Here is a 15524-nt window from a genome sequence, read left to right on the forward strand (position 1 = left end):
TTTAAATACATGCCCAGATGTCTTTGAATGAAAGTTAAAAAAAAAAAAAAAGCAGCAGCAGCTAGGGGATGGTTGCCCTGCTGTTGGGAGATCCTGTTCTTTCATCCTAGATAAGACTGGCTATCTGGGCACCAGGCTTTCTTGATTTGGACTGGCTTGTGACCTCCATTCTCCATCCCTGCAGTTACCTGGAAAACCACCTTAGCACCATGTGAAAGGAAAGGACGTCTGAAACCAAAACAACAGTCTTATCAATTACATGGGGGGGGGGGGGGCGGGGGGGGGATTGGGGGAAGAGACTCCCAGTTCACATCTGGAAAATCTGCCTTGCCCCTTTCTTTAAAGTGCACTTACCAGATGGGTACATTATAGAAGGAACTCTGTCAAAAAAAAAGGTTTTAAAATGTATATTGGGGAGAAGGCAGGTCAGACCTTGAAAGGAAGGCATCTCAAGATAGGCATTTTGCCAATGAACTGGAAGCTCTCAAACCAAAAGGTGGAGATGGGAAGAAATTCAGCCCAATATGAGACAGAGAAAGAAACCCAGCTCATCCCCATGGCAAAAAATACTTAGGAATTCCCCAACCTGTTCACCCTCAAACTCAAAGAAGCAATCATTTGACTATGCTTGCCTATAACTATCACCATGGACAGATGAGCAAACATTTGACAGACTGTCAGAAGGGTCTGCCTCCTCAATTTTTCAAAATATTTCAAAGCAACTCTAGATTCTGGTCAGAATCTCTGAGGTTGAGAATATCAAAAGGAATTTTGAGGAGAAAGGGAAGTGGTCCCTTGAGCAATCTATGTTCTGGGTCATCCAGGGGAGACCAGGAAGAAGGAGGCAAAAGGCAGATTTTGAAGGGCAGAGGTACATACCTGGACTACCTTGGTTTGGGTAAGGGGTATATGAAGAAAATTCTACATATAATTTAGTAGTCCTTCCATTTTACCCTCCCCTGTGCTATATGTGAAAGAGGAGGGAGGAAGAGTCTATTTCTGTATCTTTTTATGATGTTAAGACATTCTTCCACTTAAGGCTTTGTGTGTGTGTGTGTGTGTGTGTGTGTGTGTGTATGTGTGTATGTATGTGTGTGTGTGTGAGAGAGAGAGAGAAGGGTCACAGCCCTCTAGCTCCTGTTTTTCCTTTTATCATCTCTGTGACTGACACCACGCAGTGTGAGAGACACATATGTGAGAGAAAAAAGAGACATTCGCCCTCTTCCTTATTGTGCCAAATAAGGAGGGTATACTATGCTTAGAAATTGCTAAATACATCATTAGATACTTAGAGAGTAAGACAGAAGAGAGAGACATAGCAGCAGCTTTTGATATATAGATACAGAATACAAAGAGATACAGAGTAAGAGAAGACATCAAACATAGTACAGTCGAACAATAAGGGTTGGGGAGGGAGTTAGCATCAGAGACCACAGGTTTGCAGCATGCTGAGAGAAGAGGCCTCAGTCCCTCTTAGAAACTGGGGAGAAAGAGAAAGAGGTTGTAAGCAACCACCTGTGGCCCGGCCCAGCCAAAGAATAGGAACAGGGTGACATTTGTACAGACTTTGGTTTATAGTCTTGTTCCTTTAATACCAACAATCCACACCACTCTCCCAACCTCTCCTCCTTCACCCCATATCTTCCTAACTCCTCCCCCATTCCTACTTCTTTGCTTCTCATGCCTTTCTGCCTCTGTGTGCCTGGCCTACTGTCCTGGAAAACCCCTGGAGAGGGCTCAGCTTGGATGCAGCCCAGTAGGAGACTGCTGTGTTCTCTCATTTTTAGTTATCCAAGGATCCAAAGTGGACCATAAAACAGGATCACAGTACCCAGTCCTGGGCCCTAAAGCAACCATGGCGAGGAGCTTGGTGACATACAAGAAGCAGGAAGGTGCCTGTGCTGCTACAGAAGAGACAGAGGTGGAGAGGGCGGGGAGACTTGGAGGTGGGGACACAGCTGTTTTCCACCTCCACTGAGAAAGTTGAGAGCGGAGTGCTAACACTGCAGCTGGATAAACAGAAAGTTAGACTCCGGGGCATTTCCTAAAACTTCTGTTAACATACAGATATGAGGAGCATAAGACACAGATGCGGGAATAAATCAAACATCTCCTTTATTGGAGATGTCTTAGAAAATACCTATCCTTCCGAAATTATTTTAGGGTGGAGGCAGAGGGAGGGTTGAGATGATCTCCCAAAGTCTCCTAATATCTACTGCATTCTATGACCTGTGTGTGGCTCTGGATCCACCCACCCTTTCTTACTTCTTTTGACATGTGGCAGTGACCCCTAGTGGAAGAAAGGCAGTACTGTGGTTACTACTATTGCCAAAAAGAAAGTATAAAGGGGGAAGGGAGATCAGTGTCCAGAGGACTTGGAGCAGCACAAATGTAGGCCACAGAGGGGAAAGGCAGGAGTTGGGGGACAACTATGTAGTATAAGTTTTGAGATAATGAAAAAGGCAGAAGAAACAAGAGGCCGAGGAAAGTAGGCAACCTGAGGCTAGTCAGAGGAAGTGGCCTGAAGCTACCTGAAAGTGCGGAAACGCAGCAGTCTGTGTGGGAGATTAGCTGGCTGCCGTCTCTTGGTGGAGAGGGAAGAGTTTGGCCTGGTCCTCAGCCTCATAGCCGCACGGCAGGTCACTCCTGGGAGAAGAGACCCAGCACAATCTCAGCATTGTCAGTTCAGAATAAATGAAAGCATTCCTGTCACTTTGCTCTCACAGCATTCCTGTGAGATAGTGAAGCGCGGTGACCATTCAGGTTTTATAAGAATACAGGGAAAAACAAGGCCAGGGAGATGGAGCTGACTTGCCCAAGGTCACAAAGTTCCCAAAGGTGGGTGAGTAACCAGGTGTCCATGGCATTTTCCCCAGCCCCCATTACTGGAATGGAGAGAGGCCACAGATGGGATTGGAGGAGGGGACAGTGTTCTGCACTGAGGCAGAGGAGTGACTGGATCTTCTACAACACAATGATGGCAAGACTGATTCTCATTTCCTCCTTCTTCCCTAGAAGGCTCCAGGGAGCCTCTAAACAGGGCATGAGGGAAATTTAATCATTTCTTCTGGTCCCACCCAAACAACCCAAGGGCAGTGGGGGCTGGTGTACCTATTGTCGTTGATGTCTGTGGCATTTCCTGAAGAGATCATCGAGAACACAGGATTAGAAGAAAAATGGAGATTGGGTATTAGAAACAGTTTCCCCAAACTCTCTCTCATCCTAATTCCTTAGAGAGAAAGGTAACACTTGTTGGAGCACAGCTGCTATCTGGGTCTGTGGCACTCTATCTACAACTACCCCATGCTGCATTGTTATTTTTGTCTGAGAAAAATACCTCCTAGCTCCCTCATAAAGGAGAGGGTAAGGGGAAAGGAAGGTAAGGGAGTGGACAGGTACTGTAATAAGAGGAATCTATTTATGAGTCCAAGCCCCTGAAGCGATGGGTAGTGTTCAAGGTGTAGGTACAGGGTCACTTACTTTTCTTACACTTTTGAACTTGCCCTGGGGATCCTAAAGGCTGGTGACCCATCTTTCTCACTCACCATTGTCCATGTTGGCCTTCTGGTAGGAAGCTAAGGGGCCTCCAGAAGACATGGCCCCGCTGCTGGTACAGGAGTTTGCAAAGCTGGATGGAGCAGAAGAAGGAGAGGCAGCTTCTGGCACCCACCCTCCACTATGCCAGGGACACGTCCACACACCCTCAGGGATGGAGCCGTACACCCCTCTCCTCTCCCGAGAACAGAAAACAAACATGGTCCCAGGCTGGGAAGACAGATGCCCACCTTCTAAGGATTGTGAGAAAGAATTAATGAAGCTACATAGGGAAAGAATCAAGTCTCACCCAATAAGTGACCCAAACTTATGCCTTATAGGGTGCAGAGAACCCCAGGTTGGGGCTTCAGTGCACGCCCTTGGTCACTCACTACATATCTGAGGTGGAGCTAGGTGCAGCCTGCAGGTACAGATTCTGGTAGTTCTGGAAGAGGCTGTTGGTGTAGCTGATACACTCAGGACTCCGGGTGCCATAGGGGTTGGTGGGTGAGGATGCTGGGTAGTGGCCAGGTCGGACTGGTTTGGCTGTAATAAAGAAAGGAAAATGACCCTGAGGAGGCTTGTTACCCTTAAGTTGCCCTGGTCCCTGAGGTCATTTAGTTGAACTGAGTTACTTAGAAGGTAATTCACTTTTATACTTTTGGGGAGTGATGATGAGGGGCAGGTAGAGTAAAAAGCAATAATCTAGTTGCTCAACACTTAGGAATTTGCTTAATTTCCCCAGGTGGTAATCCCACCTTGCCAACTGCCATCCACTCCTCACTCACCGATCTGGGCAGAATGGCCCCTCTTGCCAGAGCTCTTGTACCGAACGGCCTCCTTAATTCGGTCTACCTCTTGCTGGTACCGGCGCTTGTCCTTCATGGCGCCCTCCTTGGCCTCCTTCAGTGCACCCTCCAGGGCCTTAACTCTCTCAGCCGTAGCCCTAAGTCGTTTTTCCAGTTTAGGAAGCTCACAACGCAAATCTGCATTGTCACGTACCAGCTGCAGGGTGAGCCCAAGGGAAGAGGTGAAAAGAAAGGCAGGTGACCCAAGACAGAGCCAGTAGTGGAGTGTGGGGTGCAGGTGGGGGGAGAGAGAATAAAGAAAAATCAAGTCAGAGAAGACGGAGACCATGTTGTTTCCTTAAAAGCCTCATTCTCTTGACCTAACTTGCTGTTTTAGCCAGTTCTTTCCTTTTCCCTGAGCAAATGGTGGTCAGGCATTATAAAAAGTCACATTATTTTCTGGGCAGCAAAATGTGCCAATTCCATTGTAGCCCAGAACTCCTGTGATAGCAACCTGTCCCAGTCTCCCCCTGACCTAGACACCCCCCCCAATATCTTACAGCTTGTGCCAAACCAACAGCCCCAAGGCAACCATGGGGATGAGGCACCCCCTCTCCCAGAGATGGTTTTATGGGCATGCACAGGGCAGGGTAACAAGAGCACAGTGGCAGTTTGGAGGGTGGATATGGCATTGAGTGCAGGTGAGGTACAGTGCAGAGCAGGAGCAGAAGCTGGAATACAGGAGCCCCCACCCCCACCCCCACACATACACGCGATGCCCCATAGGAAGGAAAGAAAATGTTTGAGGTTCACAAACATTTGTGCTCATTACCTTCACAGTCAAGAATTTCCTAAGCTGTCCCTCCCCCATATAAATTAAGTTACAGTGTGGTAGCAACCACCTTCCAGCCAGAAAAGACATCCTGATCTTTTTACAGGATCTCACACATGACTGGGGGTACTATAGATGGCCAAAGGAGCCGGCCTTAGAAGATAGGGAAATCAGTGTAGCTGGGAACGCTGGGAGAAAGGACAGAGCTAGAAATACTTCTGTGTCCTTTAATTTTAGACAATTTACAGATTATAAACTGTGTTTTGCTGGAATGATAGTTTAATTAGTAATGGGTCTATAACCCATTATTAAATAGCCCTGGCTATTTAAGATCCGGTTAACAGAGAAGTTTCTACACCTCTATCATTTTCCTTTCTAGCCTCGTGTCTGCTGAGGTAGGAAATCTTGAGGTGCCTCTGTCCTATGAGTGAGCAGCTTTTGGTCTTTGGGTCTGGAGTAGAGGTAGAGGCTTCAGTTGGGGGAAAGGAAACAGTCTGTGGTTTTCTGACATAGACCACAACATGGATGAACCTGGAGGATGTTATGCTGTGAAATAAACCAGTCACCAAAGGACAAATACTGTATGATTCCACTTCTATGAGGTAGTTACAGTAGCCAAAATCCTAGAGACAGAAAGGAGAATGGTAGGTGCCAGGGGCTGGGGGGAGAAGGGAAGAAGGAGTTACTATTTAATGGACGTGGAGTTCAGTTCTACAGGATGAAGAGTTCTGGAGCTGGACGGTGATGGTGGCTGCACAACACTATTAATGTGTTTAATGCCAGTGAATTGCACACTTAAAAATGATTAAGGTGGTAAATTTTATGTTATGTGTATTTTACCACAATAAAAACTTTGAGGGAAAAGGCAATATAATATGCATTTAGACAGAGAAGGAAAATGAACACAAAGAAATGAAAAAGAATGGCAGAACTGATAACAAATGTTTCTTCCTTATTTTTTACCTTTCCTATAATGTTATACTGTTTTATAACAAGCAAGGGGGAGAGATGGTAGTAAAGCTCTCTGCAAGCCCAGATAAAACAAACCTTGCAGACTAGCACTGGGCCACAGTTCTGTGATTTTTGCCATTATTATTTTTTTTAAGTCCTGGCCGGTGTGAGCATTAGCTCAAGCACCGTAGGGTCGAGGGTTTGATTCCCACTCATGTGGAATGCAACCAATCAATGTATCTCTCTCAGACAGATGTTTCTCTCTCTCTTCTCTCTTTCCTCTCTCTCTCCCTCTCCCTCCCTTCCACTCTCTCAAAAAAGTCAATGATCCCTGCATGAGGATCAGCAACAACAACAGCAACAACAACAGAAAGGTACTGAGTATCTACTATATATGCTGGGCTGTATACTGGGAGAAAAAGAAGTTTAAGGTCCAGTTTAACGAGAATATGAGTTTAAGAGGAATTTTAAAGTGGATTTGAAAGGAAGGGAATTAAGTACAGGTTAGGGTTTATTTTATGAATCAGTTAAAATAACCAGTTGATAGACTGTTGCACCTGTCTTCAAGGCTCAGCTATTTGGCTCTGTCTGCACCAAACATTTCCTGTCCGGACTCATTTGGACTGCCCCATCTACCTCCCCGCCCCATACCTTTGAAACCCAGTCATCCACCTAAGGCACCGCAGCAGCAGGAGGGGGACAGAGAGGCAGTAACTTAATACACGGGAGTTTTGCCTGGCCCCAACCAGGGGCTGGGTGGGCCATCTAGAGAACATCACTGAATTTCCCTGCATGTCTGCCCCAGGCCTAGGCAGGTGGAGCTATCTCCATGAGAGAAAGCCCAACTTCCCTGGCTGCTTCTTGTCTCGCTGCTTTCTATTTATAGCTAAAGTCTGACCAGTATCTCTTGTGAATAGTTAACAGCCCCATGCCTCCAAAGCCTCTATCAATTTTAACCTTTCCCTCCAACAACATAGGCCTAGAGATTCCACTTTGAGCAGAGGCTGGTTGGGAGCCTTGAGAAGGGAAAACAGGCATGGAACAAAGAACAAAGTAAACGTGGAACCAAATCTGGTATAAACAAGGGATTAGTGGGAAAAGTAAGGAAAACATGCAAGTAGATTTTCCTAAATCCAAGGGGGCGCCGAGGATTTGGTATCCCAAGCACCTGGTCTCAAGGGTTCTCTTCACTCCTTCCCCCAACTCTTACCTGTTTGTGAACCTTTGTAAGTTGTTCCAGGTTGTTCTCAAGAAAGGAAATCTTCTGCTTTTGGGAGTGAATCCCCCCACTGTCCTCGGGCTCCATTTCTGCACTCTGATTAAAGACAGAGGAAAAGATGCAGCTGTCCTGAAGCCAAACAGGTCCCACCCAGATCAGGCCAAGGCAGCCCACAGGAGACCAAAGGGCTGCAGGAACCTGAGAACAGGAGGAGAAGATGGGGGTTGGGAAGAGCCCGAGCAACGATGGCACTCACTTTCTTGACTCGAGTCGTGACGTCTTGAACGAACAGCTTGCGAAGGTTGTGGAGGGTCTGGAGTTCCCGGGCCTGGAAAGAATAATGAAACACGGATAGCCAAATACCAGATCGACCTTCAGCCTATTCAGTGAAGTGAGTCACCCACCCATCCTTTAGGAAAAGGTGTGTCCTGATTATGCCACAGACTGACTTTGCAGAGGGCATGAGGAATGGGGTTAGGAAGAAATCCGGATAAATAAATGAAGCCCCCCAACCTCGTTAACTCAGCACAGATGAAAACTACTTACAACTGTCTCCTCCAGACCCTTGAGGTCCTGCTTGGACTGCTCATGTCGCTCGTACAGAAATCTGGAGGAAGAGGAAAACAGAAGACTCTCTCAGGACTCTCCTCCCGCCTCCATTTCTTTTACATTTTTTTTATTACTTATTATACAAGTTACTCATGTTCACTGTGCAGAAATTAGAAAAGGGAAAAAAAAGATAAGGAAAACGAGTTTCATAGAAAGCCCATGCTGTCCTGGCTGGTTCGGCTCAGCGGTTAGAGCATCGGCCCGCAGACCAGAGAGACCCGGGTTCGGTTCCTGCTAAGGGCACGTACCTCGGTTGCAGTTTGTCCCCGGTCTGGTTGGGGTCGTGTGGGTGGCAACCACTCAATGTGTTTCTCTTTTTCTCTTCCTCCCTTTTTCCCTCCCGCTCTATCTGAAGATAAATGCAAAAATGACCTCGGGTGAGGATTAAAAAAAAAAGCCCATGTTTTACTACTTACAAATCAAACCACCGTTAACATCATGGTGTCCATCTTTCCAGACTCTTTTTCCTACACATGTACATCCCATATACATTTTATGGGATCATGCCACTCATACTGTTTTGTAACCTGCTTTTCACACTTAACGGAACATCACAAACATCTTTCCATGTCAGCTAATATTTAATAGAGGTCATTTCTGAAAGTCTCCTTTTTCTCCCTTCCCCACCCCATCAAATTATTATTTTGAAGCATTTGCTTTCTATGGTCTCCACATTCACTACTACACTGCAGCCTGCCTCCACAGGCGTGGCTGAGTCACAGTCTGTGCCTATGCGGCTGCCGGTCTGAAGGTGGCCCCCAGCACTCACGTCAGCTCCTGGAGTTTGGTGCTCTTCTCATGTTCTTCGTTCTTCAGTTTCTCGTAGTCTGCCTGAAGCTTCTCCAGCTCTAACTGGAGCTTCTGATTTAGGCTGTGGAGGGCAAGAGGGATGGAGAGAAAAAAAAGGTGTGAATAATGGGGAAAGGGAAAACCAGCTCCTCAAGCATTTTCCCTCTTGTATGAGTGAGTCCAGTTAGAATTGATGTATCTACCTTCAGATATCACAGGCAGACTCAGGCCACTGTTTCCATGACAGAGTAAGAAACCCTGAGCTATCTAGTCAGAAAAGCCTCAAGGACTGGGACTAAGCCTTTCTCCTTGTACCTCCTGGAGTTGGGCTGCAAAGTCTTGTCATTGTTGGGGGAATGACACAAATAAGTTAAAGAACAGGATCCGAGAGAGCATTTGAGTGGGCACAGCTGGGCAAGAGGACCAGGTAGAGACCAGAGCTGCCCTGGGGAGCTTACTCTTTGAGCTCATCAATGGTCTTTTGCTTCTCATTGATCTCGTCCCGGAGCCGGGCCAGCTGCCGGTGATGGGCCTCCCGGTGACTCTCCATTTGCAGCTCCAGGGTCTTCTGCAAACGACACCACCCCAAGCTCAAAGCCAGACTCCCCAACACCAGCTCAGTGACGCCAGCAGAGCCCTGCCGGGCCCCCGTCGTCCCCACACCTTCCCCACTTGCCTTCACTTCAGCTGCATCCTGTGTGTCTGGCTCCTTGTCCTTCAAGGCCACTTCATGCACAGTTTCTAAGAGGGAAAGACAGCTTACACCACACCTGCCTCCATGGGGAAGAACTTCACATTGTGACCAGACCTCAAGGCAGGGCAGGGGACCTCTACCCACAATGAGTCCACAGGTATGTTCTTCTGGGTTAGGACAGCCCAATTTGATATAGCAGGGGCAGAGGACAATGGAGTATTTATGGTTTGTGTACAATAACCTACATGCAAAAACTTGCCAAGTAGCATGTGAGTTGGTCTCCGTGAGTTCAGTCTCATGCCTTGGGGGAGTTTGCTTTCGGGTAGTTTCTTTTGATGTTTGTCACTTTCCCTCCCTGCCCCCTCTGGAATCTCAGATCCCAGGATGGATAGTTAGAGGTTTAAGGAGGCCTCACCCTGGGCCTGGAGTTTGGCCAGCTCATCACTCAGGGAGTCATAAGACTCTTCCAGGTGCCGCTTCTTTAGCTCTACGCTCTGCATGTATTCCGTAAGCGAGCGGATCTTGGCCTCGTGCTGGCAAGGGAAGGGTTGGTGAGAGGAAGAAGATGGATGGAACAAAGGTCACCACTCTGGGCAGCACAGACCACTGTAAACTCCAGCTCTCTTCCTAGGCCCTCTGCTCCTGCCATGCCTTCCATGAGGATGCAAAGTCGAGGGCCATGCTTCTAGAAACCCTTTCTTTAGACCCCATCAGCTCAGAGGCCAATATTCCCCCTGAACCTTCACTTCTCTGGCCCAGACCCTCCCCTGCTAACCCAAGCTCTTCTGCCCTTGACTTCAGTTGACCCTAGGCCCTTGACATAAAGGTAGGTGCTAGGAGTTTTATCTCATATCCAGAGTTGCCCTCTTTCTCCCACGTCACACAAAGGTTTCAACCTCTGGCACTCACCTGGGAAATGAGGAGCTGGCAGGATGAGAGCTCCCGCCCAGTCACTTCCATCTTGCGATGACATTCGACCTGGAGGTTTTCCAGCTGCCGGCACCGCTTGACCACAGACTTGACCTCTGATTTGATTTTGCTGATGTAGAGTCGAGCCACAGTGAACTCCTCCTCAATGGCCCCACTGATCTCCACCGGCTGTTAAGAGTAAGGGAGGGAAGAGGTGCTCTGCTGTAGGAGACCTTTAATCCATTCCCTTCCACTCTGCTTATCCCGGCACACACCCACATGCACAGGGACTCCGGTGGGACAGGTACTCTTCAAACAACTTTTTATCAGCCATCACCTGGCATCTCACACTAAACCCCTCTATCTGCACTTAAAGATCCAATTCCATCAGTCACCCTCTTCTATCTTATAAAGCAATTGGATTTTCTTTTTCAGTCAAACTGTTCTGCTTGATCACCCAGATGGGTCACTGTCCTTGCTACAGATTTGCATATATCATTTCTAATTTTGTGTCCCCATCTCTAATCCTGCTATAACCACATCTGCATTGCTGCTGCTTCTTTTTTTAGAGACTTTTAATAAGACTTTATTTGAGCCAAAGTGACCACTTATGCCAGGGAGCAAGATATCATATGCTCTTCCATGGCTTCTTTATTCAGCACTCTTTAGGAGGTGTTTGTTTTTTATTCTTTATTGATTTTTAGAGAGAAAGGAAGGGAGAGGGAGAGAAAGACAGAAACATCAATGAGAGGGAACATCAACTGGCCACCTCCTGCACGCCCCCACTGGGAATTTGGCCCAAAAACCAGGGCATGTGCCTTGACCAGGAATTGAACCGGCGACCTCTTGGTGCATGGGTCGATGCTCAACCACTGAGCCACACTGGCCGGGCAGAAGGTTTATTTTAAATTGAGTCTATGCAAACGTCTACTTATTTTCCTGGGTCTGGTTAAAGGGTGTGTTTCCTGGATCTTTGGCCCACCCTTCTCAGTGTCCCTTACAGCCTGGATTGTCTCGTCTTGCATCTCCCACCAATGCCCAGAACGAAAATGACCTGAACAAAACTTCTACTTCTTTCTCTACTCACCAGCTTAATCTCCCCGTTGCCCACGATGACACTGAACTCACTCAGGTCCTTCATCAGTCCATTCAGCACCTCAGCAATTCGTTTTCGTTGGTGTCCACTGACCTCCTGTAGCCGCTGCAACTCAGACTCCAGGGACAGCATGGTGGCCTGGGGACAGCCCCTCAAGTCATCCTATCACCATCTTCCTGCTACCCTCCCCAGCCCAGGCAGAGGCCTCTCCCTTCATGCATGACCCTGATGGCTGCTGTGAAGAGAACCCAGGCCCTGTAGAAGAGCCTGGAAGAAAGAGGGGTCAGGAGGGCAAAGTGCAGTGAGCAGCTCAGGGCAGGGGGTCCTCACAACACACTTGACAGCAGTACAAAGATGCAAACACAGTGCAGCTCTGGAAGGAAGCAATGGTCCCTTTGGACATGGAGGATGTCCTGAGGCCAGGGAGCTCCTGGATCCCAGTCAGCCACTCACCACCTTCTGAGACAGCTCATCCACCAGTAGCTGGTTCTGCTGACTTTTTTCCTCCACCTCCTGGGACTTCTGGTCGTAGTTCACAGCCAACTCCTCCAGGGCCTGCAGCACTTCCTTCACTTCGTCCTTAGCGGCGTCATTCTCTGACTGCAGGTGGCTCAGCTCCCGCTGGACCTTCTCATTGTCTCCCCGAGTGGACACCAGCAGCTTCAAATCAGAGGAGGCATGTGAGGGAGTCTGCTGCCAGTGACCACTTCTGTGGCCCCCTGCTCTGGGGAAGCTGAGCCCCCCACCCAGGCATGGCTCTTAAGAGAAAGGCAAGGGCCAAAGTAAGAGTCAAGAAAAAGTGGGCTTTAGGCTTCTTAGAAACAGGACAACAGAATGAAGAAGCACCTAGATGCCATAACTGTGCTTTAAGCAAAGCCCCAATTAAGTCCCCAGACCTCCACAGTTTTGGGGGTGCCTAAACCCTAGCAGAATGCCCCTTCTCTCATCTGATTGTGAAAAGGTCCTTTGTGTGTGTTCCAGAAATGAACACACACCTCTCTCCTCTCAGGTCTTGCCTTCCTCCCCATTACCTCTTCCTGATCCAGCATTTGCTGCTTGAGCTTCTCTATGAGCTGGCTCTGCTGGTTGATCTCATCATCCTGTTGGAGGCAAGGGGGAAATGGAATGAAGGGAAGCAAATCGTACCAGTTTAGATTTATGGGGCTGAGGGACAGATAGGACCCTAATAAAATCCAGATAATTTAGGTTTTGAGTTAAAACTCATATCCTAAAAAGACGGCTTTTCCTTAGCTTCTTTCCTCAACTCCTGCCCTCACTTTTAAATTCCTTTCTTCCTGGAAGTTGGTATAACCTTGACAATACATAGCAAAAGCCTTAAAATATTCATATCCTTTAACCTAGAAATCCCACCCTAGCACTCCAGTCTATCCAAATCACTCAAAAGCAGAATCTTATGCAGAGAGGCAAAGTTAGTCATTTCAATAAAGTTAATTATTTATAATAATTAGCAAAGAACCCCCAAAAAACTGGAAGCCCTGTAATAAGTGAATGGTTAAGTACACTGATATGCAGACTGTTAGGCAGTCGTTTTAAAATACTTTTATGAAGAATTGTTAATAAAGTAGGAAATTGCTCATTATATAATACTGAATGAAAAATCTAATGCAAAGTTATATATACAGTATATCTCAATTGCATGGTATAAACCCAAAGAAAAGCAAAGTGTTAATAGTGTTATTTCTTAATGGTGGGATAATGGATGTTTTAATTTCCTTCTACATATCTTTCTTTTTCTCCCACATTTCAATAATGAGCATTTACCCCTTTTAAAATCATATAAGGGCATTAAAGGTAATTTTTTAACCCCTCACTTCTCATTCCACTGGACTCCTCTCCTGCCCTGCCTAACTGTCCTCACCTTGTCATCAAGCTGCTTGTAGAGGCGGCGGATCTCCTCCTCGTACTTCTGCCGCTCCTCGGGCGCGATGCGCACCACAATGGAGGAGTTGTCGTTCACAGGTATCTCCTCGCAGGGCTCGGCTCCCAGGACTGCATCCTCCTCAGCCAGGCGCTCTGTCTCAGGCACGTTCTCTCCTGGCAAAGGGGCAGAACAAAGTGAGGGGTGGGAGAAGAAAGAGCTGCATCCTCCAGTCCTTCCTCCTTCACTGCTCATATCTCTCTTGCTAAGTGGACCTTTCTTTTGGGGGGTGGGGATACGGTAGTCAGCCTGTCTCCTTTTCCCTCATGACCGCCCCACTGAACCCCTCCAGGAACAAAGCCCTCCTTGGAGATTGGCCTACCCTTAAGTTCCACCCCAGACAGGGCCTTCTCTGGCTCCCTAAGCCCCCTCCTCCTCCCACTGACTCTCATGCCCACAGGACTCTTCTCTAACCACTGCGCCAACGGCTCAGCTCAGCCTCCAGCTTTGCAATTGTCTCCTTCTGAGCCTTTGTCTTCTCCTTCTCCTTCTCATATTTCTTCTTCCACTGCTCAGCAGTCAACTCCAGATTCACTGAGGCGGTGTTCTTAATGGTCTTTGCCCTGGGTGAGGAGAAGAGAACAAGGTGATGAGACCTTCATTACTTGCCTAACGCTGAGGGGAGAGAGCAGCAGGGGCTGGGCAGGGAGCTGGGGACCCTGCCACTCACCGCTGCCCAAACATCAGGGTGGACTTGGTCTCTGCGTCATTGTAGCTGGACGGTGAGCAGCAGATGAACATAGTTGTCCGGCAGTTGCCTCCCAGAGAGTCCTGGAGAATCCGTGTCATTTTGCTATCACGATACGGAACATAGCTTTTCTGGGGGAGGAGGAGATGTAAATCAGAAAAATAGTGGTGGACTAGGGGTTGAGTAATCCCTGAATAGGGGCATGGTTAAATGGCAGCATTAGGAGAAGGTGGGAGATGAGAGGAACTTGAGGATGAGGGGACCTAAGGAACACTCACAGTGCCCTCAGCCAGTGCAGAGATCACATTCCCCAGAGCTGACAGTGACTTGTTGATATTCTTTGCCTCATCCAGCACGGCTCCCTCTGCTCCGGTCTTGCTGACCTACCAGGGGACAAGTGTGTCATGAGCCACTGCAAAAGGAGAAGGCTCTCACTACCTCCTCTCTCCATATGGGGGGGCGGGGGCTCAGTCCAAAGAAAAGAGGGAACAGGGAAAGAGTAAAGAGGATAGAGAATAGAGAAGGCTCTAAATTCTTTTGCCAAAGGCCACCCCCTCCTGCCTACATATTATATGATCCCATTTATATGAAATGTCCAGAAAAGGAAAATCCATCCAGACAGAAAGTAGATTAGTAGTTGCCAGAGTATAGAAGAAGAGAGTATAGGAGTGACTGTTAAGGGATGATGAAAATGTTCTGGAATTAGGGGTGATGGTTGCACAACTTTGCAAAAACCACTTAATTATACACTTTTTTTTTTTTAATCCTCACCCGAGGATATTTTTCCTTTTATCTTCAGGTAGAGTGGGAGGGAGGGAGGGAGAAAGAGAGAGAGAGAGAAAGAAACGTCGATGTGAGAAAGACACATCGACTGGTTGCCTTCCCGCATAACCCCAGCCAGGGCTGGGGACCGAATCACAACCGAGGTACGCGCCCTTGACCGGAATTGAACCCACAACTCTTTGAGCCACAGGCCAACACTCTAACCACTAAGCCAAACTGGCCAGGGCAATTGTATACTTTTAAGTGGTAAACTTTATGAAATATGAATTATGTCTCAATTTTTAAAAAGTTATTTTTTTTCAATCCTTACCCGAGGATAGAGTAGGAGGGAGAAAAAGGGAGAGAGAAACATCAACCTGAGAGGGACACATCGACTAGTTACCTCCTGCAAGATCCCATGAGGGCCAGGGACAAACTGCAACTCATGTGTCCTGAACCCGCAAATCATTGGTCTGTGGGCCAATGCTCTACCGCTGAGCCAAACCAGCCAAGGCAAAAGTTATTTTGATTATTTTATTTATTTATTTATTTTTATTGTTTACTTTTTTTTATCCTCACCGGAGGACACTTTTCCATATTTTGTTCAGATAGAGGGGGAGGGAGAGAGAGAGAGAGAGAGAAACAGACGTGAAAGGGACACATCGAGTGGTTGCCACCCGCATGACCCAACCAAGGTCAGGGACAGACTGAAAC

The 15524-nt window shown here is 47.6% G+C and overlaps 1 protein-coding gene across 1 annotated transcript in view; it reads right to left on the bottom strand.

Annotated features, from left to right (window-relative positions):
* Positions 1 to 1316: 1316 nt before the first annotated feature.
* Positions 1317 to 15524, bottom strand: part of KIF5A (kinesin family member 5A) — a 32413-nt gene continuing 18205 nt past the window's right edge. Inside the window, exons 9-29 of the mRNA XM_036252371.1 lie at positions 14327 to 14431; positions 14031 to 14179; positions 13775 to 13923; positions 13301 to 13476; positions 12453 to 12521; positions 11875 to 12081; positions 11413 to 11559; positions 10326 to 10514; positions 9832 to 9949; positions 9399 to 9463; positions 9181 to 9290; positions 8703 to 8804; positions 7871 to 7931; positions 7581 to 7652; positions 7316 to 7420; positions 4323 to 4539; positions 3927 to 4080; positions 3546 to 3628; positions 3112 to 3139; positions 2532 to 2646; positions 1317 to 1480 (exon numbers count right to left, since the gene is read on the bottom strand). Of these exons, the coding sequence (XP_036108264.1) occupies positions 2568 to 2646; positions 3112 to 3139; positions 3546 to 3628; positions 3927 to 4080; positions 4323 to 4539; positions 7316 to 7420; positions 7581 to 7652; positions 7871 to 7931; positions 8703 to 8804; positions 9181 to 9290; positions 9399 to 9463; positions 9832 to 9949; positions 10326 to 10514; positions 11413 to 11559; positions 11875 to 12081; positions 12453 to 12521; positions 13301 to 13476; positions 13775 to 13923; positions 14031 to 14179; positions 14327 to 14431 (2385 nt within the window). The 3' untranslated portion in view covers positions 1317 to 1480; positions 2532 to 2567. The remainder of the gene's footprint in view (positions 1481 to 2531; positions 2647 to 3111; positions 3140 to 3545; positions 3629 to 3926; positions 4081 to 4322; positions 4540 to 7315; positions 7421 to 7580; positions 7653 to 7870; positions 7932 to 8702; positions 8805 to 9180; positions 9291 to 9398; positions 9464 to 9831; positions 9950 to 10325; positions 10515 to 11412; positions 11560 to 11874; positions 12082 to 12452; positions 12522 to 13300; positions 13477 to 13774; positions 13924 to 14030; positions 14180 to 14326; positions 14432 to 15524) is intronic.

This window comes from Molossus molossus, unplaced genomic scaffold (assembly GCF_014108415.1).
Source record: "Molossus molossus isolate mMolMol1 unplaced genomic scaffold, mMolMol1.p scaffold_m16_p_10, whole genome shotgun sequence".
Classification (NCBI taxonomy): Eukaryota; Metazoa; Chordata; class Mammalia; order Chiroptera; family Molossidae; genus Molossus; species Molossus molossus.